This window comes from Lynx canadensis, chromosome D4 (genome assembly GCF_007474595.2).
Source record: "Lynx canadensis isolate LIC74 chromosome D4, mLynCan4.pri.v2, whole genome shotgun sequence".
Lineage (NCBI taxonomy): Eukaryota > Metazoa > Chordata > Mammalia > Carnivora > Felidae > Lynx > Lynx canadensis.
The window spans coordinates 50341393-50367645 of NC_044315.2; the positions used below are offsets into that span (position 1 = coordinate 50341393).

Here is a 26253-nt window from a genome sequence, read left to right on the forward strand (position 1 = left end):
CTGAGTTGTTTGTTAGCACAGAGCTGACGTGGGGCTCGAACCCACGAACCACGAGACCATGACCTGAGCCGAAGTCGGACGCTCAACCGACTGAGCTACCCAGGTGCCCCCCCCCGCCCCAGAACAGCTTTATTAACTCACTGTTTCCCAAGTTATGTGACCATGGAACTCCCTTTCACATAACACCTTCTGACATCCCTTAGAACTAGCAGATTTGGGGAAGAATACTTTGGGATATGTTACACTAATGACAGAGTAGGAGGGGATCTTTCAGTGAACCCCTTCTAGGCAGGGACCCTGATTTTTAGCACATATTCAGCAGGTAATAAGTGTTTACTGAATGGTCTAGAAATGACTCTCTTCCATTAAAACTCAGAGGCAGTCTGTAACCATGCCTACTCAGCCAAGGTAAAGAGATGAGCCAGTGTGTGCTCTGTAAGCCTAGGCATTCTTAGGCTGCTGTAGTGGGCATACTTACAGAACTGGAAGATAATCTGACATGTAAGCATGACACAGAAGTATGTAATGGAAAACTGGAACAGGAATAACAACAGCTATGGAAATACATATATTTAAAAACTTTTTAGTAATCTCTATGCCCAACATGGGGTTCAAACTCATCAGAGATCAAGAGTTGTATGCTCTACTAACTAAGCCAGCCAGGTACCCCTGGAAATATACTACTAGCATTTTAAGACTAATTCATTGTGATTGGAATATCAACTTCCATAAAAAAGAATCAAACCAGAGATACAGGGTGGTGTAAAACAAGATGGGGCATGGGTTCCTGGGGATAGGAGAAGAGAATGGTCCTGTCTGAGGGGGGCGGGGGAAGATAATACAAGAGTCTGATTGAGACCAGGGTGGTCTTAGTTATTTAGTTACTTCCCTAGTTACTTCTGATTTCAGGCTTTGCTAATATTTTAGTAAGAAGGGTTTGGAATTAACTCTAAGTCCACATGATAATTTCAGCTAAAAATTATTTGTAGTTATTGTACATACACATATGCTATGTTTAATAACGTGCATATAGACCATTCCATGGTCTAGATTAATCTCTTTTCAATGAATCCCTTTTGTTATCTTTTATTTTTGTTTATTTTTATTTTATTTTGGAGAGAGAGCAAGCAGGGAAGGGGCAGAGAGAGGGAGACAGAGGATCTGAAGTGGGCCTTGCACTGACAGCAGAGAACCCGTTGTGGGGCTCAAACTCAGGAACTGTGAGATCATGACCTGAGCTGATGATGGACACTCAACTGACTGAGCCACCCAGGTGCCCCCTGCTTTTGTTCTCTTAAAACTTGAAATTAAAAAAAAAAATATCTACATAGTGTAAAGATAAACATTACCTCAATATTTACAAAGATGCTTAACTCCCAACTCCAGGAGGGACCACTCCATCTCCAGGGAAAGCTTAATTGTTTAGTTCAAGGAGACTGTATGTAGTCCACCTTCAACTATAATCACAAAGTGACCTGCACCACCACCAGCTTGCTCCTTCAAGAATCACTGCCATGGCAGCTCTATGAGGGGGGAGCAGAGGGTATGGCCAGAGAGAGCAGAGAGGACATTCAGAAACCCTGGTCCTGGGCACACAGGCCACCATGTGCAGCTTTGGTCTTTGTTGGTAAGGCCTTTGAAAGCAAAAGATTTGATTTTTCTGCTTCTCATAAAAGTGATACATGTTTGTGATAGAAAACTTGAAAAGACCAAATAATTATCTATATATAATCCATATATATATATAATTATATATATATATATATATATGTATATATAATCCACACACACATATATATATATATATGAAGCATTACCCATATTTCCACCAAGAGAGAACTACCCTGGACACTTTTTGCCATATTTCCTTCCTCATCTATGATTAGATGCTTCTAAAGGACATACTAATAGATACAGGATTAGAGTGATTTTCCAATACATTTTGAATCTTGTTTTTATTACTCAGTATTACATGCTGACAATTTTCCCATGGGCATCATCTTCAGCTATAATTGATCACATTTTAGGCCCTGAAATAAACCAGACCACATCTCCCGACCCAACCAAAAAAAGAAAAAAAGAAAAACCCAAAAAACTAAAACCAGTCATCAGCCCACAGACCAGAAGCAAAACTCTCTGGATATCAGCAAAGGATGAATAAATAGAACTGACAAAGACATGTAGCTGATTTTGCCACATTCCCAGTAACTCAGTACAATATAGTTCATTGAAATTAGTCCCACATTTCTTTGCTGTTTTTCAAACTGCCACTTTACAGTATGTTTGCCAAGGCTCTTAAAATGTTCTCAGGCTGGCACATCCACTCAGCTCTGGGCATTAAGGTTGCCCTGTACTACCACCACCAGCTGATGCCACAATGGACACACATACATACACACAGCATGTCATCTAAAATGACAAAGTCTCAGGAATGCAAACTCCAGCTGTTCTTTGGGCCGGGTGTACCCCCCTCTGCTGACATGATGGGCTTTAACTCATGAACGCCCCACTAAGCAAGAAGATGCCAGCCTGGACCAAAGATGACAAGGCTGGGACATGCCATGTCAAAGATCATAATCACCGTACTCAAGCTGGGGGAGACTCTTGATACGGTGTCTTTTACATCTGGGAAAACTGAGGCCCACAGAGATCACATGCCTTGCTCAGGGGCGGACAACTACTGGCGTAGCATTAATAGTGGAAGCATCATTGTAGGGAAGGCCGAACTGCCAGACTCACAGGCTGAAGCTCTCTCTTTCTTCTTCAACGCCTGTGCCCATGTCCAAGCCATTTGGCCGCAAGTCAAGGAAACTGCATGACAAGAAACACTACAGAGGACTTTGCAGAGATGACGTTTCCAAAGAAAAGTTCCTTTCAAAAGCCCACAATGGCTCTTTTGGGGAGCAGCTCTGGTCATGTGAGAGGTTCTGCTTCTTTTTACAGACCTGATCTCATCTTGTCATGACAGGCCAACCTTGGCTACCGCACTCACCCAGGCATCTCCAAGGGGAGTTTAGGCATGACCTGGCCACCCCTTAGGGGAATATAAGGTCAGCATATGCTTGGGCCTACATGGGTTGTGGCGAGGACTTATAGAACAAGGCTTTCCAAATCTTTGGTCTCCAAAGTGCCCTGGTCCTAAATTATCCATTGTTAAATGGGTGGTTTTGGAGCTAAAGCCTAAAATCACTAGTGCAAGGACCTCAATAATTAGCCAACTGGGGGAGGAGTGGGAGACTTGGTGTGACAAAATGGTAGTAATGGCAGTGAGAGACGGAGAGGAATGTAGTTTAGATACGGAGAAACAGATGACCACACTTGTCTGAAGTAAAGGTAACAAGTGTGAGAAGTAGATAAAATAATATACGTAAAGAGCTTAATGGAATATCTGGAATTCAAGAAATGGAGCTACTGTCTATTTCTTGAAAATGCTTGTGTGCCTTGTACATACTAAGAACTCAGTGGCAGGTGTGATACAATGATGCAGAAGGACTGAGGGGTGAGAATGAACAGGGCTGGGTTTATTTTCTTTCTCTGAAGCCGTCCCCTAGGATGAGTTTCATTTCCTTCTCATCTTCCTCTTTCCATCTTCTCTCCTTCCTCACCCCATGCAGCAGTAGTGGGTGTGGTAGGGGCCCAGGTGGAGGCAGGGAGGGAAAACTCAAAATCTAGAGACATACCACAAAGATGGAACAGTATTACCCAAAGTTTGCTGCATGGACCATGATCTTTATGTTAACGAGTGATAACAAATGAAAAAAATTTTGCGGGAGTCAAATGTAGTTAAACTGAGTGGGTTACACAAAACTGAACCAGCTTCTTCGCTGCAGGACGTCTCAAGGTCTTTAATCTGCAATTCTACATTGTGGGTCTTCAGGGCTGGAGATGATATAGCATTTTGTAAACTTACTTGATCCAGGGAAAGAAGTCTGTTTTCACTGAGCATTACTCAAGATCAACTTTTTTTTTTTTTTTAAATATAGTTGGCACACAATGTCACATTATTGCAGGTATACAACATAGGGATTGCCATGCTTCTTTGTTATGCTATGCTCACTCACCACCTGTCACCATACAGAGCTATTACAGTGTCATTGAGTATATTCCCTATGCCATGCCTTTTATTCCCATGACTTCTTCATTACAGGACTAACATTTTGAGGAATATTCTTGGCCAGTACTGATCCTTAGATTTTTCTTCTTTGCTTTACTTTCCCACCTCATTGAGCTAACCTCCAATCCTAGAGAAGACACGAAGTGCTAAAAATAGTAAATCTCACATCTGAGAGTAATTGTCATCCACAGCCTTGCCGCCAGAGTGTGGTCTGGGAACCAGCAGCACGGACATCACCTGGGAGCACAATGTGCACATTCAAGTCCCCTTCCAGGTGTACTGAATTGGAATCTACAGTTTGGCAGCATGCCCATGTGATTCACATGCAGAGTAAAGTCTGAGATGCAGACCGAGGGAGCTTGGTAGTAGGCCCTGAGCTCAATAATTCTGATTTGCTGTATCTGTGGCAAGGCCCAGGTATGTGCATTTTAAAACATAACCTCCAGAAGATTCTGATGCACTGGCATATGGACCCCTATTAAGAAACACTGATTTAATTTAAGAGCTTCTATGGCCCAAGTGCCCTGCCGTAAGGTAAAAGAACAGCCTTGTGACAGTATTTGGCCTCACAGCTGTACCTATGCAAGGTAGGTTCTTAACAATCACCTTCATTGTTAGAAATAAGGAAATGAAACCCTAGAGGGAGATGGAAAAGGCCCTGGACCAAGGTCACCCAGGGGTCAGCAGGTGCACAAGGGTGAGCAAGCACCCTCCTTCCTCCCCACCTCCACAACCTTCCTCCTCCTCCCTAATCAGCTTTTTATTCACCAGCTACTGCAATGCTAACAGCGCTTTTGGAGTCTGCTTTTGTTTTTAGTGAAAGACCCACAAAACACTGCTGGTTATTTGTGCTTGCTAATGATAATTCTGATCAGCTCAATTCTGTCAGCTGACTCCCCGGCTGCCAGGGGCCCACAGCAGCCTGCTTATTCAATCAGGGACTGGCCCATTTTCTAATTACCAGCATCATTTGGGCTCGTTTCCTCCAACTGTGAACTTGCTTGAGTTCAAGTCTTCTTCAGCTGTTGCATTTACATGAGAAATGGCTCATCTGTCAAGTCTGTGTCTCTGTTCGCCTCCCTCTCCCTGTTGGAGACCAGATGAAATGGGTTCCCAGGCTGCCGCTGACCAGCAGGTCCCAATGGGAGCCATGAGGCAAGCCCTGTGGGGGGATGCACACACTGGCCTTGCTCACTGGGCTGGCCAGAGTGACCTCTTCCCAGCTTCTGAATTCCAAATTTCACTCCCACTCTGAGGTCAGAGAGGGTCACCAACCGTCCCAGTTTGCCAGGGATCGAGAGTTTTCCCAGGACATGAGACTTTTAGTGCCAAATCTGGGAGGGTTAGTCACCTGGACGCAGTAGTATGAGAGCATTCAACGCTGCCCAGGTGACCTAGCTGGAATCTAAAACAGAAAACTAACTGAAAGTTGGGGTATAGATGATGATACTAAGACTGATGATACATCCTTTCACTGCTCTGTGCCTAATTTTGCTTTTAAGTTCTATTGCTAATCCAACAGGATGAAGCTTTATTTCCAACAATGAAGAAGTGGAAGTCTGCTGGCATGTTCTGAGATAAAGGTGGCACCAAGGGAGGAATGATTGGTAGACAATCTCTGTGGATGGAGGCGCATCACCCTCAAAGTACTCTTCCTAATTCAAAACATATTATGCACTTGGTGTGTACTTGGCAATATAGGCATGGGAGCATATATCCTATATACCCCCAATTCTCAAAGAGTTGACCATCCTATGGGAGACACCAATACAAAGATGATAAACTGCATCTGTTACAAGGATACCTAGGGGATCACTAAGATGGCAAAAGGCCATGGGAGCTGGGAAGGGAGAAATGGGGTATCCTTGCTCACTATATGCCAGGGACTTTATATTCATTATCTCATTTAACAGCCAACATTCCTTAAGCCCTTACCATGTGACTAATCCATTTAATGTCTACAACAATTCAATTATTATACCCATTCTAGGAGTGAGGAAAATGAGGCTTTGAGAAATCAACTACTTGCTGAAGATTGCAAGTTAGTAAATGAAGAGTTTGAACCCAGAGAGACAGAGTCTGGTGTTAGGCACTGAAGTTGAATCTCCTCCCCTGTGGGGTGCTGGACACTCCGTAAACATCAGATGAAAGCTACAGGGTAGTCTCTGGGAACAGACGAGTACAGCTGTCCATGGTGGATGCAGAGCAGAGAGGAACCTGAGGTGGGGTCTCTGAGTTCTACACTCATGCAATCCCAAGGCACGATATCGGAAATGTCCCACTGGAGATGTGGGAACTCAGAACGCTGGTGTTCTAAAGGAAGCTGGCTGCTCAAATGTTGCCCTTCTGGCCTTTTGCTGCATTAGATCCTAAAGAATGCACACTAGAATGTGAAGCCAAAATGCCTGACTTGCTTATCATTTTGCAAGGGCTGAAGATGAGTGTGTCATTATTTTACATTTTTTAGTTTGTAGCTATAAGTTCTTCAAAGCAAACCCTTCTTATGAACATCTGAGTAACTTGTGTTGCACATACAGGGTACCTGATATATGCAAATTAAATAAAAATGTGTTGATCTGAAATACTATGATTGATTTTAATATGTTCATTGCTACAGTCAACTTAGAAGTTAGGTGTTCTAGCATTATCAACTACTGAAATTGCTCCTATAAGTAAAATCAGTCCAAAAGTACAGTATTCTTAGTGGATACTGGACTATGCTAAGTATCCAGAGCCTGATATTATATAATTATAATTATTTTTTTTAAGTTTATTTACTTATTTTGAGACAGAGATCACGGGAGTGGGGGGGGGGCAGAAGGAGGGAGGGAAGCAGAGAGAGGGATTGGGAGAGAGAGACTATCTTAAGCAGGCTCCTTGCTGTCAGTGCAGAGCCTGATGCAGAGCTCAATTCCATGACCCAGAATTCAAGAGTCAGACGCTCAACCCACTGACCCACCCAGGTGCCCCTATAATTACTGTCCTTAGAAACGTTCTCAGTATCTTTTTCTGTTAACTTTATAGGCTTTGGTTTGTGTAAAATGAACACATAATTTCAGACAATTAGGCATGAAAAACATTTGTTAATATGTAAAAGCAATGAAGTTAACTACCCTGCAATTATAATTAAGAAAGCATAAAGGTAGGAAGGATTCTGTTTCAAGCAAGATTTAAAGAAATAAAAGGTTCTAGGGGAAAAACTGATAACCCTTCTTCCTCACTTCCACTATTAACAATTCCTGGCTAACCCTGAGTCAGTCTTCCCTATGCCTCCAAAGAGGCTCTCGTCTGGAACACTGAGCTGTTCGGAGCCTTTCTGTGACTCTCACTTCAGTCAGCTCCTGGTACTGCCAGGTGTTAGAATCCCTGGGGCTCTTCCTCAGTTACTGAAAATGACTGATAGTTTTTTGATGGCTAAGAAAGGCTGGCTGGCGCTCAGCTTAGTCTTACAACGGCCTTTATGCTTTTGTACGTAAAGAAGAAACTGACTGTTGCTTCTATCCAGCTGTTTCTGCTCCTTTGAGGCAGTGAAACCGGCACAGTGAGTGCTTTGGGGAGCCTCTTCCTTCTGGTGGACCTTCCGGGGAAGGTATTTCCCCTGACGGTTTCTCCACCCTCTTGGTTTCCGTGGCCTGGAGTCCCTCTTTCCTTTGTCCTTGACATTTTCTAAATTAGCTTTGTCAACTCTTTCCAGCCTTTTAACTCCCTTGAGCTGTTTGCACACCTTTTCTTCTTGTACTGTTTACCCACAGCTGCCTTTACAGGACAAAGTAGGAGAAGTTCAATCGTGAAGCATTTCAGCTTCTTTCCACACAACTTGCCCAACTGAATTCAGAGACAACCTAGTTCCTGCCCCCAAGAACTTTCTAGAAAACTGTTGTAAAAGCAAACGAAGAAGATGAGCACTTCTGTAGCCAACGATATATCTTATTTGTGTCCAGAAAGTGCTGTTTTGTTCCAGAACTCCCAGTGATGCAAACAAAAATATTTTTCCCCATGTACTTTCATAGCATGATAATAGATTTCAAGTTGAGAAACTCTAAAGGTGATATATCAATTTCTTTTCCAGATACAGATACTGTACCATATTAAACATGTCTCTCTCTCTCTCTCTCTCTCTCTCTCTCTCTCTCTCTCTCTCTCTTTTTGTATTTTTGATTCTTTAACAACAGAGCCTTGCTGACCCCGGAGGGACTGCCCCTCCCAGGGCTAGCCAATTCCTATATGTAGTAAACAACTCACCCTCCAGCTGTTTACTCCCCAACCAATACAAACCAATCAATCCAGAGCCCACAGCCCCAACCACCTCCCCTATGCCTCTCACCCTTAGGGCTACTACTGCCTTCCACATATCACCCCAGATCCAGGTACCACACAACTAAGGCAGTCCCTAATCCCCAGGGCCTCCTGAAATTATTCAGATTAGTCAATTCTAATCTTGCTTAGCTTGGCTCACCTGTTCCTTCCCAGAGAAACCCCAACAAAGGCTTTTACCCCCATTTTCTCTGTTTCCCCTGCCTCTAACCAACCCTGGTGGTTCCCCCACCGTGCCTTGCCTTGCCCCCCACCTTGACATGGTGTGTGCCCCTGGCCTTCCGATCTGTGAGTGTAACACTCTATCTTTCCAATGGCAGTTGTTTCCTGATCTGTTGGCCTCACCATACATAAATAACAACAAAACCTATACTTAAAAAACATGTACATAAAGAGAAAGGAAGATGGACTACCAAAAGACCATAGCCTGGGCCCTGTGTTGGTCATTATTCAAATGGACTTGGAAGAAAGTTAGTTGCAAAACTGCCATTTTTAATGTTTTAAGAAGAAAGTGTGATTTTAGTATAAAGCTCTGTATTATACGGGATAAGTACTCAGTAGAGCCAACTAGAAATAGCTGCGATGAGGGCATCCACATTAAGATACTATGTGTTACAAAAGATGTTGAGGATTTCAAGGGTCCTTGACTTCTAAAGCACAGACTGAGTCCAACTATAAAAACACCTTATGAAGAAAACACAAGGAATTCCCATTCACCTAAACAATAACTGTTAAGTTTCTTAAATCAAATGTTCTGGATTTTAATATGTCCCATTAAAATGCATCACAGGAGATTCAGTACGAAAAGCAAAGCCCTTCAGATACTGTATTCTCATCTGGAGCTTACTTCTGTCGCCATTTCTGGAGTCCAAGGGCTTACTTCTGTCTCTGTCTCTGGAGTCAAAGTGCTTACTTCTGTCTCTATCTCTGGCATCCAAGCACTGACTTCTGTCTCTATCTCTGGAGTCAAAGCACTTAGTTCTATCTCTGTCTCTGGTGTCCAAGCACTGACTTCTGTCTCTGTCTCTGGAGTCAAAGCGCTTAGTTCTGTCTCTAACTCTGTAGTCAAAGCGCTTACTTTTCTGTCTTACTCTTTGGAGTCAAAGCGCTTACTTCCGTCTCACTCTCTGGAGTCAAAGCTACTCGCAGGTAGTTTTGCTTGACTTGGCATGCCTAGCAGCAAACAGTAGGTGCTAAATATGTGTTTACTGATTAAAGGAATGTTTCTGGTTATCTTTGAATGGAGGTATAATGGATAATATGAGAGATCAAAGATGCTCATTTAAGGGAGTAAGTAGATAGGTGGCTGGTTTGGGAGCTGAGAATTAAAGCTACTCCCTTGAGCCCAAACTACTACAATCCTACTACATTCTGCCACTATAATCCCACTACAAACCACTATGTGGTTTACTACACTGGGTGCTGTGGACATCTTGGCATCTCCTGCTCCTGAAGCTGACCTCTAACTCCTGTCTAATGCTGTAGGCCTCTGGCTGATGGCTCATCATGAATGAGCATTTTGCATGGGTTTGTCAGTGTGCTGGGACAAAAGGCTGAGCTCCTAGAAGTAGCATGGTGACACTTACCAAAGGCTCTAGCTCCTTGCGGTCTATGAGGTTCATCTCTGTGACGAAGTAATAGAAGTGCTTGTAGCAGGTGTTGACATGGGCCTCCGCGCCCATCACAATGACCCGGTCAAAGTGGTGGATGTAGACGTGGACGAAGACTCGGAAAAGGCGGCACAGGATCTTCTTGCAGATCTGAAGGAAGTTCTTTGGGAAGGGAACACCTAGAGAAGTTAAAAAAAAAAGAAAAAAAAAAAAAAAGGAGAACAAAGCCATGATGGGAAAGCTCCGATAGCCCAGGAGCACATGTGTGAAGCTGGAGAGCATCCTGGACCTGAGCTCCCTGGCCAGCCTACAGATGCCTGCTCTCCACGGGTGGCTGTGTCGGATCCTGCCTAAAAAAAAGTGGCTGAAATGCTGTTGTATTTAAATGCCAACAATGACTAGGAAGAGACCAAAAAATGAACGAAAAGGGCCAGGTTGGTTTCTTTACCTAAATGTATGGGTGTGTATGTGTGTATATATCTGTATATATCTATATATCTATATCTATAGCTATCTATATATATCTATAATATATCTGTATATATCTGTATATATAATGTGTGTATATGCGTTGCTTATATTTATATAAAAATATTCATTTTTGCATACAAATGTGTGCTCTCCCTTCTTGTGTTTTTCCCCCACTTGATACAGCACAAGAAAGTTCATCTTCCTCTTACATTAACATAAAGAAAACCAGCAGGAGGAGGGGAATGCTCCAAGGAGACAAGCGCTCCCTGACACATCATGATGGGGGCGGGGCCTTGAGCACTGTAGTAAATTGAAAACACCTTCTCCTCAGAGGGAGCTGCTGTGCCAAAACTCCCGCCAAGGGTGGCCGTGTGAGAACTCCTGAGTTTTCAAGATAATTCAGAAATTTGGAGTGCTATGTGAATTTGCTGCATTTTTAAAACATCAGCAATTAAAGTTTTACAGAAATACCAACGGTCAACACAAGACATCTTTCTAGCTTAATTTCGCCTACAGGCTACCAGTGTGCAAATTCTGATCCAAATTTCTCCTGAGATTCACTGTTTCTGAGGTGGGCAAATGCAGCAAACTCCATAGACACTTTGCATTACTTATTACCACTTCATCCCCTTGTGGAAGGTAAGAGTGGGTTATGTGGCCAGAGGAGACACCCAGATTTCCTGTTTGATGACCACTACTGCTGTCTGGTCAGAGCAACACACAGCAGGATCCACAAGCCCACTTCCTTTCCCCCTCTTAAACACTGTTTAAACTCTTGTTATTTACACTGTCCTAAAATGGTGACAAGTCTGTTGTAAGTCCAACAGACTTTGATTTCCTGCTCTGCAACTTTTCTATCTGTATCACCACAGGCAAGATACACGACCTCTCTGGGCTTCAGTTTTGCCATATGTAAGTAAAAGTTGCGACAGTTGTGAGGATTTGATACAGGTAAAATTTCCAGTGGCTGTCAAGAATGGGAAGTGGTACTCATGCAATTTTGGTTTCTCATCTATAAAAGAAGGATCATAATAAAGCCTTCCTTGCATGTGTTGGAGGGTGCTAACATGAGTAAAATCCTTTGACAGTGCCTAGAACAGAGTAAGAGCTCACCAAATGGGAATGGCCCCCTTCTCTCTGCACTACAGTGAGGGTCTGGAGCACCTCGCTGTTGTTATAAGGAATACGTTACCTTTCTCAAGAAAGGTAGACATGGCAACCAGCCTTTCATCAGAATTGGGGAGTGTGCTCAGGATGTGGCCCTGGTCCCTAGGAAGCCTGGAATTTTGTTCTCTGTTCCTCCACAGGGTCCCAGTGGCAGCTGTCTAGTGAGATACTTTGTAATGGGATCACCTGGGACGCCCAGGACACGATGGGAGAGACAGAACATGACTGGCAGCTGGCAGAGGCAAGATCTGTCTCCCTGGGGCCCGGCACTCTTACCTGCTTTTCTTCAAAAACAAAGTGGGACCTATCAAATGAACCCAGGAAGAGACTCAGGCATAGCGTGGCAGCTGTCTGGGCAACAGATGCTGGGATTTAGGGATGTAGGTGAGGTACAGCTGGGAAGGAGGTGGTGGGCAGACCCTCGCAGAAATTATGGGTGGTTTTCTAGGTTTTCTAGGAGAGGCCAGCAGAAAGCACTGCTGCCAGGCTGCGGAAGGTTCTGGAGTCTTCAAAGAAGCTCAAGTCCCAGAGATGATGGAATCCCCTCCAAGTGTGTTCCCATGAGAAGGGGAGCCCTGTAACCCACACAGTGACAATACCAACGGCTGACATATTTTTCCTTTACAACCTATCTGCAAAGTAGGCTTTACTACCTCTATGTCATGGATGGCTAATACTGAAGCTCTGAAGCACAGATTGACTTGCCCCAGGCTATTTAGCTAAAAAGTGGCAGGGCTGGGATTTGGACCAAGACAGCTTGATTCTAAACACCAAAAGATCTGGTTAAGTTTGGAGTATAACTCTCTACCAAGGATAGAGGCATAGCTAGACTGCTAAGTGAAACAAGGCATCCAAAGGTTACTCTTTGGTGGTACAGAAATATGAGTTAAGAAAAGTGGTGGAGAGAGAGAGAGAGAGAAGTTTGAAAGAAGTCCACATCGCTGGCAGCCACAGATTCAAGGGGATAAGAGGAAGGCTAATTAATACACTCCGCTGCCTTCAAGGAGAAATGTGTTTTCTCTGCCCATGCCTTGGGACTGGGGATCTGGGACTAATAGTAAAAGCCAACATCAACTGAGCACTTACTGTGTTGTAGGAACTGAGCCAAGAGATTTACACAGATTAGCTGATTAAGTTTGCAGAACAAGACTTGAAGACAGGTACTATTATTATTGTTTTCTCATCTTTGAGATGGAAACAGACTCAGAAAATTAAGTAGCTGCCCAAGGTCATTCAGCTGGCAAACAGTAGAGGAGGGGTCTGGACCCAGGTTTGTCCAACCCTAAAGCCCAGGACCACCCTGAAAACCTGAGATACTGCTCTGGGGCTCCAACACACACCTGCAGCTCTGTGGCCCTTCCTTTCTGGGTGGCCTGAACCCCCTCCAGTGGGTTTACCTTTCACATCCCCTGCCTCCAGTCTCCGTGGAGGCTCACCAGCTGCTAGAGAACATGGAGAGTCTTAGCTGTGTCAGTGCATCTGCTTGACCAGCCCCAGGCCCCACACACTGACTCAGAGGTAAAGCCAACTATTGGGCATACTGAGGATGTTCATGGCAATTGCTAGGTGTCTCTAGATGGTCCCCAGTTTGCCATATTCCCCCCATTCCTATTCTGCTCAGTTCTGAATTCCTGGTGCTACCTTCCATTCCATACCTGGTCTCTGGCCTTGCTTTTGTTCTCAAAGTTGGTTTGCCTCTATCTCTCCCTTTTGCGATATGGCTGGAAATTATCTTGAGAATAGTTGAGTTGCTTTGAGAATCTGCAAGGTCTACTTTTAAAGTCCTGGCCCTACAATTTACTAGCTGTATAGGCAGGTTACTTCACTCTTCTGGATTATAAAATAAAGACATTTGCTTTGCAGTGTCCTTATACTAGTATCTGTACTGTAATGGGTATGTAGTGGGAACTTTTGTACTAAGTTCTATTTTTTAATTTCTCACCTGAATTCCTCGGGACTCTAGCAGCTTAGTTGGATCTGACCCTTCCACCATTCCCTCCCTTACACGTAATTCATTATTCAAAAGTGAACGTTGCAAATGGCTCAAGTCAGGACGTGCTCAGCATGTACCAGTCACCTCAGGCCAACTCTGGAAGCTGACAAGTCCTGGACTGAGAGTTCTAGGGAGCCCAGAAACCCCAGTGAGTTCTCTGCTGCACCAGAGATAAAATTTCAGTTCACAGAGCATGGGATTAAGAGTAAGAAAGCTACACAGCAGTTGGGAAATTCATTCCATAATATCTATGGTTCAGGGGCCACTCCTATAGTTTGTGTAATATTTTAGCTCTTTCCCCCCCTTCTCTTCAGCCTTCCAGGTGTTCAGATTTGTGTGTGTGTGTGCATATGTACGTATGTGTGTATATTTGTGGATATATGTGTGCATGTGTATATGTATGTATGTGTGTATATGTGTGAGTGTATGTGTTACATGTACGAATCTGTGTGTTTATATGTGTGTAGGTTCATGTATGCATATGTCTGTGTGGCATGTATGTCTGTGTGTTTTAAATAAGCCTTCAGAAGGTGGGCGGTAGAAGAGACCACTCCCTTTGATGTAGAGAACTGGATGTCTAACCCTTTGGTGGACTCTGCAACTATCTCACCCTGTGTAACTGGCTTCATGGCAGCAAGATAGGGCAAGACTCAGCCCTGCTGATCCACTCCCTTCCTTGACAGGCCCCAGATGGGCCAGATCATGAAAAGTGATCCATCTGAGGGTTTTTGTCTTCATGGGGCTGCTAAGACGTATCCAATTTCCAAAGGAGCCAAGGAAAGGGCTCCTTGGCCAAGGAGCCAAAGGAAAGGGATCCTTGGGTGATGCCTGATACATATGTGTGTGAAGTCCTTTAGTCCCAGGGACATCCTGAGCAGTGATATTATTGTTGCAGCTTTGTTTTTAACTGAGGCTTAGCTCAGTGAAAGTACTTGCTCCTAGCCTCATAGCTAAAAGGAGATAATGATTTGGCTCTAAAATCAGGTCTTTTCTTCTGCATCCTGTTACTGAGGGCTCCATGGTAGCAGGGAACAGATCACCATTTTATGACCTGCACTTAGCTCAGTACCTGGCTTATAGAAGGAGCTTGGAAAATGTGTGTTTGCTTGCTTTAAATGCATACAGTCTACCAATAGGAAGAATGAAAGGCTAATGAATCATCACAAACGGATGCTGGTCTTGTTATAATGATGGCTGGCAGCTGAGGGGGCCGTACACTGGCTGGGTCTGGGCAAAGGGCTATGTGGACATGTGGCACCACTGATCCAGCTCAGGACCACATTCAACCTTCTGTCCCTCTGCTTCTCTTGCGTGTGTGAGATATTATGCACCCTTCACTTTAGTATTTCCCAAGCCATGTTTTGAAAATCACTAATCTTGGGAGATCCTTGGTTAAAAAAAGAGGATCACGAGATCAAATGTATTTGCAAAAATGCTGCTTTTGGGGTGCCTGGGTGGCTCAGTTGGTTAAATGTCTGACTTATCTCATGGTTCATGAATTCGAGTGCCACGTTGGGCTCTGTGCTGATAGCTCAGAGCTTGGAGCCCTCTTTGGATTCTGTGTCTCCCTCTCTCTCTGCCCCTCCCCCACGCTCTCTTTAAAATAAATATTAAAAAAAAATTTTAAATGCTGTTTTCATAGAGGTTTACAATGTATCTCCGCAAAATAAAGGATCTGAGAATTCCTGTAGGAAAAAGTCCTATTTTACTCTAAACTGCTCCCCCCGCCCCATAATATCTACTGGTTTAAAACACAGTCTGTAATCATACTCCCCAGCTTTCATTTCTATGTCACTCTACCTTCTATTCACAAGGTAGTCATGTGCAAACAGTCCCTCTAAGCCTCAGTTTCCCCATCCAGAAAGAAACAGGGATGTTAATGTTGTCTGTAGCTCATGAGGTTGTTGTGAAGGTTAAACACACACACATAAAAAAGGTTTTGCCTAATGCGTTGCAGATAGTAAGCACCCTCTTGTGAACTGTTACTTTTAGTATCCCATAGACCCAAAGTTCTTTGGAAGACACTTTGGGATTAAATTCCTCCTGCATATTTATTTTCATGAGGGCAGCTTGGGCATTAACACATCAGTTCTGAACTTACAAAGAACTCACAGTGGCAAGTACTCAATTAAGCACTGGGTTACATTCTGCCTTATATTATCTTCTATAAGTTTCTCATATTTATGTCTCATATTATTGTAAGCTCCCTGAACAAAGGGATTGTTTTAAATTCTGAGTCTGCTTTTAAAAGTACCTGGCACAGACCTAGGTAGGGAATACTTATCAATCAAAAGTGAATCATAAAAGAGCAGTGATTTTATTTAGTCAAGATGTGACTCTATCATTTCCTATTTGGGGGAGGAAAAAAGCCTACAGCAGAACAACAGTGTTTTGCCAGGGTCTTGACAAGGTCCTGACATGAGAAGCTTCACGCTGCCTTTGGTGAAAAGGGAGGAGAACTCTGTGATAAGAACATTTTGATTTCAACAAGGAGGTGGGAAGAAAAAAATCTGAAACTCCTCTTTTCTTATCATTAAAACCTCCCTTATTTGCCTTTCAATGAATTTTTTCAGGTGCTGATAGTTAATTTTCAGTTACTGTACTCAATTAGAAAGTTAATGCTAGACAATATTAACCAGTAGTCTTAACTGAAGTAGATTGCACGTCTGAAGGGTTTGGAGTTAAACTTTGACTAGTCTGATTATAAACCAGATAAGCCATGTGACCACAATCCCAGACAGATATGTACTAATTGATAAAGAAAACAACCTTTGATCAGAAGGTCTCTAAATGATTTGCAATCACTGATTGAGTCTCAGGGCAATCTCTTTCACCACCCCACCCCGAGCCACATCCCAGGGCTCTCAGATTCAAGCTGGGGAATTTCAGACTCTAAGAAGTTATCCCCAAATGAGAAGATGTGTTCGGAAGAGTGTTCTCTACAGAAGTGATACACACACACACCACACACACAACCTTGGACCTGGATGATCTTGGGTCATGTGATGGAGTTGGGTCTCTGCAAACGGGTCAGTACTGAAATGAAGTTGGTGAACCTAAAACAGGGCCACGCTGAGCCCAGATTCCAGAGGGAGCTGAGGCAAAATGCCTGGTCAGAGGTCAGAATCCCAAGCCAATCACTTGTATGTGCTTCCCTCAGGAATTTGCTCAACAATTAGACTCAAAGCAAGACTGGAGTTTGCTGGATGATCAGGCCAAGGAGGAGGCTGAGCCAGACAGGAGGGATGAAGGCAGAGGGTAAGGTGAGACTGGGGGGCCTGGACTCTCCTGAAGGCCTGACAGGCAGCCCCCAGCCCTGCCTCTGCTGCTCAGGAAGATGTGGTGCTCGGCAGGGAACCAGCATCTGACAGAGTCCTGCAGAGTTTATGAATGTGCCTAACCACAACTTTCTGATCTCCAAACCACAGTCAGTATGAGAGCTAAATCGAGCATGGAATATAATAATTTCTCTGGGGTCCCATGTGGATTTGCCTTTTATCTCGGACTTAGTAAATCTCCTTTCTCCCAAACAAAATTTAATAAAAAATTCCAGTAATTTCTGAGCTTCAATCCATTTTCTTCCTTCCTCCCCTCTCCTCTCCCTTCCCTTGCACTGTTAAGCAGATGCCCCATTCAATCCTTCCTTTTAGAAAACCCCTGAAAGAAAATAAACTATCTAAATGGCCTATGTTTTCTCTTTTGTTCTGTTATGGAAGCTGCAAAAGAAAAGAGTCCCTCAGAGAATGCAGAAACGCTTTGGATAACAGGGCCACAGATTGAAGACAAAGGTCCAAACTCAAGACCCAGGTGAAAGCTTCTGTGCTAGCTATAGCACATTCCTGTTCTGTTTTCTATCTTTTAAGAGAATGTCCAATGCTTGGGGAGGAGACTCTGGTCCACGATCACACTGGGTTGGACCCGGACTATGGAGATGTAGCAAGTAAGGGCTAAGAGGTTGTCTCCAGGGACAGCAGAGAACTTTCCTCAAACATCCCAGGTTCCATAAGTAATTGGCAGATATTCCAGCCTGTCATTTATTTTGTTAATGCCTCTACTTCCTAAGAGCTCAGCTCAAAGACTTCCATCATCTCCAGCCTCAGGTTGTCTGCCATCTGCTGAACCTTCCTGAGCACAGATCCCACATGGTAATTCCATACTTCTCTGTGGACCCTGACTCAGGTCTGCCTTCTCTCCTAGACCGTACCCTCCCAGAGGGTCCTTGCAGCCGATCCTCGGTGCCTGGCAGGGAGCCTGGAGTGGGCTCACCATGTAACCAATAGTTGCCAAGTGCTGGACCCAGAGCTGAGCTCTTAAGCCACATGCTGACCCTGAAATCAAAGCTCAGAAAGGCGAGGGGACTGACTGGTTGGGATTTCAAACTAGGCTGTGATGAAAAGGGGTCTGAAGTCCAGCCTCTGATTCTGGAGCCTGTGCTCTTTCCACTCGGCCAGGACACTCGATGGGGTGTTCTCACAGATCCTTTCAACTCTTTCATCCAACTGGAGAGGCAAAGCTTGTTAAAAGACGAAGATGGAAGGCGGAGGTTTGTCTCTTACTTCTCCAAATGCATGTGTCGTCCAGCATGAAGAACAGTGGCTAAGGTATCTGGTTCTGGTGCCCATCAGACTTGGGTTCACATTCTAGCTGGGAAACTTCTAGGCTGCTTGCTCTTGAGCAAGTTTGCGAATGAAAAGGCTCATTTCCTCATCTGAGAAATGGGGATAATTAGACCTAGGTGTCTGTGAGATTGTGAGGGTTAAACAGGGAGCACCCGGTAACTAACAGAACTAACAGCCGGCGTTAACAGCTGTTAGGAAACTTTGGCTCTTCTTCATCAAAGCCCAGGGTGCAGGGGAAGGACAAATGAAACAGGACAGATGAAGTCACCTTTTCTTCAAAGGGCAAACTCCTGTGAGTTGTCTAAGGAGTTTCCACATGGCACAAGATGAAACCTAATGTTCTGGCCCATCCTTTTGGGACCCCTGATAGCACACGAATGACAACAACCAAAAATGCCCACAACTCCCCTTAACACTCCCTTAACTCCAGAAATGCCCACAACTCCCGTCACTCACGTCTGAGGGCATTTGTGCTGTCCTTTTTGTCTTTGGGGTCCAGTAACCGAAGAGTGCATAGATGAAAATCCCTGCACAAGCCATAGAATTCCCTCATTCTCAATAGTTCCTGAAGAAAAACAACATCCCACACACGTGGGAAAAGAAAACAGACCTCCTCTGGCAGCGTGGCCGAGAACATACCATTTCCCAAACACTTGCAAAACAAAATGCAATTGGATCACGAGGAAAACAAACAGCGAAAAAAACCTCATAACACAGATCTGTTTCTTACAAATACACATCCTCCTCCTCTTAGCTTCCGCCCCGCTGCCTGCCCATTGCATCACCGTTCTCCCGCCTCCTAAATGTATCTACATATTGATCTAAAGAAGCCCCATGTGCTCGGGCTCAGGCTGATGAAAAGTCAGCTGCAGAGGACTGACTCCTTGAAGCAGATGTTTTGTGTTATCTCTGTGCGTTCCTCAAGAAAGTGTCTGTTCGTCATGCCAAGCAAAACAATCCCGTGTAGCAAGACTTTGTTCCTCTGCCTTAAAAAAAATAAAGTCCCCAAACAAGCTGACAGCTGCAAATGGTTAGAAACAAACTGGCTACTACCCTGTTCCCTAACTCCCTTTGCCCTTCCCCAGTGCCCCCTGTGTTGCCCTCTGACCTACCACCACAGTGGTTGGACCAAAGGAAAACAGACTAGCATGTGATTATATGTTCTAAACAGATTGTTAATTCTTTCAGACATGCCATTTTGCCAGGCAGAGGAAGTGCTGTTTCAGCCACCCAAAGGAGCGACTGTAAATACAATGTGCCTGCTTCCCACACTTCCCTCTTCTCCCCATGTCACTTCCCTACTGCCAGAGGCTGTTCCTTATCTGCCCATTCATCTCCAGGATGTCTGCCTTCACCCTCTGCCATCGCAGCATGGAGGTGGAAGTAGACTGAGAAAGACCCAGGAAATCCTGAGGAAGATGCTCATTCACTACAGAAAGGCAATAAAAGCCATAAAAAACAAACTGTAGCTAGTTCCGATGTGCTGAATTTGCTGAAAATCAAATGGGGCCAAATGGGGTGGAGTGAGAACAAGATGATAATTAACTTCATTAGTACTAGAAAGTCAGACAGAAGTACCTGCACTTTGATCATGATCGCCAGTTGGAATCTGAAAATGACTCTGCCTTCTTGTCATGGATGATGTACTATGAGCATCATCACAAATAACACTTTCCTTTATTCACCAGCAGACTCATTTTTCCATGATGTGATGAAGGGCAATTAATCCCAAATCTTGTCTGAAGAGTTCTCCCTCCACCTCTATCACCACTTCTCTAGCTCAAGCCACCATCATTTCCTGCCTGGTTTGCTGGAGCTTCTCCCCTCTACTCTTGGATTTTTTCTAATCTCCCACCGGGCAGGCAGATAATTTTCCTACTATGCAAATCTAACCAAGCCATCCACCTTTTTGCATTAACCTCTAAAGCAGCTTCCTACTGCTTTAAGGTAATATCAGAGCTATTTAACACAGCAAGCAAGACCCTCTACGGTTTCAACTTTGTTTATCTCTCCATCATCACTTCTGGAGCCTCCTAATTTGTATATAATACTCCACTCTTCTGGAGCTACGATCCTCTTCTGCTCACTCTGGGAGTTGCCTCATACTGAAGAGTTGGCAGCTGGAAACCCTCTTCTTCAACTTCCCCTTCTCGTCTGGCTAACTCCCATTTGTTATTCAAGGCTCAACTCCATCATCACTTCCTCTAGGATATCCTCCTTGTCCACCTAACCCAGTCAAGTCAGGCATATCATGACGCCCTGTACTTCTCCTATGACAATACTTGCTACATTATAATTGTCCATTTTTTAAGTCTCCCCCTGGACTGAAAATTTTGCACTGTCAGGGAATGTACTTTTACCTTTCTTGTTCACAGTTATCCCTGGCATCAAATGCATACCAGAACATGGTGGTCTCAGTGAGTATCTGTAGAGTGAATACATGAACAAATGACCATGTAAAGTGTGGGTGGTGAAAACTTCTGCTTGGGTTGCCTTTGCTTTTCCCATCCCCAAGCAGTGGCCTTGAGTTACTGCCTGAAAACTCTTGCTCTGTGGAAAGTTTCCCCGGGGGAATTGAAAAACAGGCCCATGTTTAACCTTGTCATGTCTGAAGTTATAAGGCTTCAGTGAAAGTTGATACTTGTATCTCTTCATACTTGGCAGATCACAGAGAGAAATGCATTTTTCTATCAGGTTTTCACTCATAAAGAGAAAGAAGCAACCCCTCAAACCGTATTGTATATTTGTACTGAAGTGCGTATTTTCATATAAATAGAAAAGTGCCAGACAGTTTTCCAAATTTAGCAAAGTCAGAAATAAGCCAGGATTGACTGACAAATACTCCTGATACATGACAGGGGTAAGCAGGGGACAGGGAGAAGACAGCAAAGCAACAGATCCTTTTTGCAAAGGGTGGGCAGATCTAGAAAGAATGATGACTGGAACCCAATTTAAGGAGTGCTTTGCAGAGCCACAAGGCAACAGTGACCAGGAAGAAATTAATCTGAGGTAGGGGTGTGACTGTTGGGGGATCTTCTCCAGACAGAAAGAGTCTAAGAAAAGGACACTTGGCCAAAAACATTCAGGGCGGACTCTGCCTGCAAAGACCCTTGAAGCCTGAAGCTGAGGGGAAAATGCCAAGTGGACGCAGATGACTCTTTACACCTGAGCTGGAGGGGTGAAGGCAGGGACTGAGCAAGAAATGGTGAGTCACTGTCTTTGCATTAAGAGCCAATGAGGGTGAACCAGTAAGAGAGGGGTCAAACCAGAAATAGAGCTCTGATACTTGATCTCTGGGATCCAAGTTCAGCTAAAATCACAGACTAAGCTGTGTATCTGTAAATTATCTACTGGAATACAGTTTGAACCAGGAATCACAAAATCGAATGCCTTCAAGGGTCAGAAAGAAAAAAGAGGATAGTCGGCTGGGTGTAATAAGATAGTGAGCAGTGCGTACAGTGACAACCCGAGAGGGCTCTAGGCAGGAAAGGACAAGAGCCCCTCTGCCTCAGCTGACTGCTGTTGAGGGGGTATATGGGTCTAGGACTCCCAGATCTTCTAGGAGCCTAGATTCCAATGTGGAATCTGTTTATAGTTAAATGTTGGTGGTTAATTCAGAAACATTAAAAATTTTAACATTTCATTTATTAATGTTATTTATTTTTACATAGTTAGCTTGGAAAAGCTGACTTTCTATAAGATGACAGCTTAATTTTTAAAGATTTACACTAAAAAATGTAAAATGCTCTGGTAGTAATGAGCTACAGCAATGAGCACACAACACCCATATCTTAGCTTCTTTTTTTTTAAGTTTATTTTTGAGAGAGAGAGTGTGTGCACACAGGTTGGGGAGGGGTAGAGAAAGGGAGAGAGAGAATCCAAGGCAGGCTCTGCACTATCAGCTCAGAGCCTGATGTGGGGCTTGAACTCATGAGCCATGAGATCATAACCCAAGCCAAAGTCGGATGCCCATCCAACTGAGCCACCCAGGTGTCCTCCAGATCTTAGCTTCTAATACCATTCTTCAATAAAAGGAATCAGGGCTCCTTGGAGAAACGGCTGATTCTAGGGCTGCAGAAGGAAATGTAAAAGACAGCCTGGCACCTTGTAGTGCCAGAAAGAAAGGATGTCTTCAATAAAATCACAACCTTAGGGGCATGTCCAAGGGACACTGGAGGCAACCTGAAAGAGCTCATGAACCACCAAAGCTGGAATGGGAGCAACAAAATAAATGGAAGAGTACTGGATTGTAACCCAAGGTATAAAATAAATATCCACAAGTCCCGACTGATAGACGGTTGAATAAATGAATGGAAAATTGACAAATGTCCCATGGAGGGGAATTCCAGGTAACTTATGTAGATACTTCCCCCTGAAGGAGGTGGAGGCCCCCTCCCCGCCACTGATTGTGGGGTACACTAGGTGACTTTCTTCCAAAGAGTAAGTATGGAAAGAGTTAATGGAGAAACGTAATGGAGGAACCTGGCAAGCACTACATTGGCCAGGTGATCAAGGTTAATATCAATGACAAGTCATGTGCATGGCATAGATCTTTGATATGATGTGATGAAAATGTCACTTCATATCTGTAGTCTTCCTCTCAAGAACTTATAGCCCCTGTCTAACCATGAGAAAAACATCAGGGAAACCCAAACTGAGGGGACATTCTATAAAATATTTGACAAGTACTGCTCAAAATTGTTAAAGCCATCAAAAACAAGAAATGTCTGAGAAAAACATCATAGCCCAGAGGAGCCTAAACAGATTTGATGGCTAAATGTAATGCGGTGTCCTGGATGGAATCCAGGAACAGGAAAGGGGCATTAGGGAAAGATTCATAAAATGTGAATACTGTGTGGAGTTTATAGTACTGTTGTTAGTTCCTTAGTTATGACACATGTATTATAGATATAAATGTAATGTAAGATGTTACCAACATGAGAAACTGTGTGAGGGATATATGGGTTCTCTGTGTACTACCTTTAAACTTTTGGATAAATCTAAAACTATTCTAACTAAAAATTTTATTTAGATAAAAAATACCACTCTGTGGACCACAAATATTTGATTAGGCCCTGGAACCATAATTTTTTCCCTTTGGTTCATGCACTGACATTTCTATGTTTACTGATGAAACTCTGATCAGGATGGCTACATAATTTGCAGAGCCCCTAGTTCACAGATTATTAAGAATTTCAAGATGATGACAGCAGAGTATTCAACCAAGCACAGGGCTCTCCTGAGGGCAGGCTCCATGTGACTGTACATGACCCGTGGCTGGGAAGCAGACAGTCTCTGATACATAGCATGGTCTGAACAGAGCTGTCCAGTTATTGGGAAGCAGACAGTCTCTGATACATAGCATGGTCTGAACAGAGCTCCTAGTTATTCTTGCCAGATAAAACTCCCACCTATGCTCTTTATTTGTTCACTAACCAATTTACATAACTAACAAACATTTATTTATTTGGTGGTGTGCTAGATACTAGAGATTCAGCAGTGAGCAAGAGTTAAAATGGACTGATAAATCATAAGGTCACCTTATATGTAACTGAATTTGGGCACTGACCCTAGGACCTCTCCCAGGCAGACACCCCTCAGGTTCATCCCCTCAACCTCTTGATTTTCCCCTTTTCTCCCATCTCAACTGCAACACTACTTCCTACAATGGGATTTCTTGTATGTGTATGTACTTAAGTTTATTTTACTTATTTTGAGAGAGAGACAGAGAGAGAGAGAGAGAGAGAGAGAGAGAGAGAGAGAGCCCACAGGGAGGGGCAGAGAGAGGGGAGAGAGATGGAATCCCAAGCAGGCTCCATGCTGTCAGCCTGTCAGCACAGAGCCTGATGTGGGGCTCAGACTCATGAACTGAGAGATCACGACCTGAGCCGAAATCAAGAGTCAGTTGCTTAACTGACTGAGCCACCCAGGCACTCCTACAATGGGATACCTGAAGAAAGTGGATTTTAAAAATTCTAATATTAAATATGTAAATGCTTTATGAGGCTATTTTGTAACATTTGCAATTGAAAGTTTCAGTTACTTTGGCTCCTAAGAGAAACTTTATACGTCCTGAGCACCTAATGGCATCAGACATTAACATACGTTAATACTGATTACCCTAAACAAACCAATAAACCCATGAGTTGTTTCCTGCCCCACCCCCCCTTTGCAGATGAGATAATGAGAAGCTTGAGAGGCTGAGTCACTTGCCCGAGATACAAATGACAGGTGGTAAAGCTGGAATTTCAACCCAGACCGACCTCACTCGGAAGCACACATTTCTCAAATAAAACACGCTTTACCCCTCAAAATCCAGGGCGGTTCCTTTAAAATTATTTTTTAAATTAACTTCATTTTCCAGAAAATATCTCTGTATAGCTCGTTTTAAAAATCCTCAACTGAAATAAATTACTGTGAGGCCATTAGCCAGTTTTAAGGTCCTTAATAAAGCATGACATTTGAGGAGGACAGTCTGAGAGTTCAGGAATTCGTCATTTGGAATTTGGTGGAGGTAGGTGGGAAGAGAGGTAAGAAGACAAAGGGACTCCAGCAACTGCCTCTTTAGCATCTGAGATTCTAAAGCAGAGGGAAGAGGCTGATGCTGCAGGCCAAAACCAGCCAGCGGCATGTTTTCTTTGGACCACACGGTATTTTGCAATGCTGCCAACATTTAGAAATTGGGAACTATAGTACAAAGATCAAGAATTCTGGCTTCTTTTGGAAAAACTCAGAAGACCTGTCACAGCTGGCCTGAAATTCCCTCATGGCAACAGCTAAGTGATACCTGCTTCCTGTAATTGGGAGATGCTCCATTCCCCTGGGCAGCCCCATTCAATTCATTCATTCACTTTGTCAGCTTGGACCCTTTAAAGAAAACATTGCACATGGTTGCAAATTTGACTGCAGTAAATGGTAGGCACTTCTGGCTGGGTGCCCTTCCTTGGGATGAGTCTTCTGCCCTTCAGGCAGAAGGGGCTCTTTCCACCAAGGGGCCACCCCAGAATGGTGCCTACTGGCCTGCCACCTGCTACTCTAACTTGGGTCACCAGTCCCAGCTGTTGTAGAAGCAGGTGGTTTTGTTTTGTGTGGCCAGGTGAGGCTTGGTTGCATAGAAAATGTCTACTGGCTATACTGGAAAATGATTACCCTAGTGACACTGCCCCCGAGTATGTAATATTTTCAGATTCCTCCTTCCCAGGCCTCTCTGAGCACTGACTGGCACCGTCCTCTTTCTAGTCCTCTGACACAAATGTGCAGAGGGCACCATTTCCTTGTTTGAAGGCAACTCCAAGAGGAGCATCAACAGACAGGCATCTGGATTAATGAAGGCAATGGGCTTGGTGTTTTGCAACACAGGAGTGCCCTCCCTATGCCTTTTCTTTGTTAACATTTACATAGACTTGATTTTCTTACTGCCTGCATATTTGCATGATACACATAGACATTGCTAAACCCCCCTTCCAGCATATTTGGTCTATTCTACACTAACTAACTATGGTGATGTTTTGGTGATGTCACACAGAAGCACAGTCAGCCAGCTTACTCACTGGAGAGGACTGTGCACCTTGAGAGACTCTTAGGAGTCCCAAGGAAACCACCTTGCAGGGCACGTGTCTCCTTGCCCAGTACTACCTCTCCTAAGTTCTCATGAAGTTCTTACTTTCCTGGGCTGAAATGCATTAGCACCCTTTGAAATAGTAATTAGCAATTTTAAATGTTTTCTAGTTTGGTGAAAAAACTTCTGACTTATAAATCCATGGTTTATATTTTCAGACAGGTATTTCGGAATATGTACTTATAAAGATAGGTCATTGCCTAAATTCTTTTGGTCTAATCACAAAAGTAATATTGTTAAAAAATTAGAAAATGCTGGTCAAGTATAAATATTATTATCACCCATAATCCTACCATGAAATAACCACTGATAATATTTTGGTGTGTTAACTTCCAATCTTTTATCTT

General features: G+C 43.7%; 1 protein-coding gene across 1 annotated transcript in view; it reads right to left on the bottom strand.

The window, feature by feature from the left end:
- MOB3B (MOB kinase activator 3B) overlaps window positions 1-26253 on the bottom strand; it is a 203882-nt gene that overhangs the window by 22280 nt on the left and 155349 nt on the right. The window contains 1 exon segment of the mRNA XM_032595612.1: window positions 10015-10217. Coding sequence (XP_032451503.1) covers window positions 10015-10217 — 203 coding nt within the window.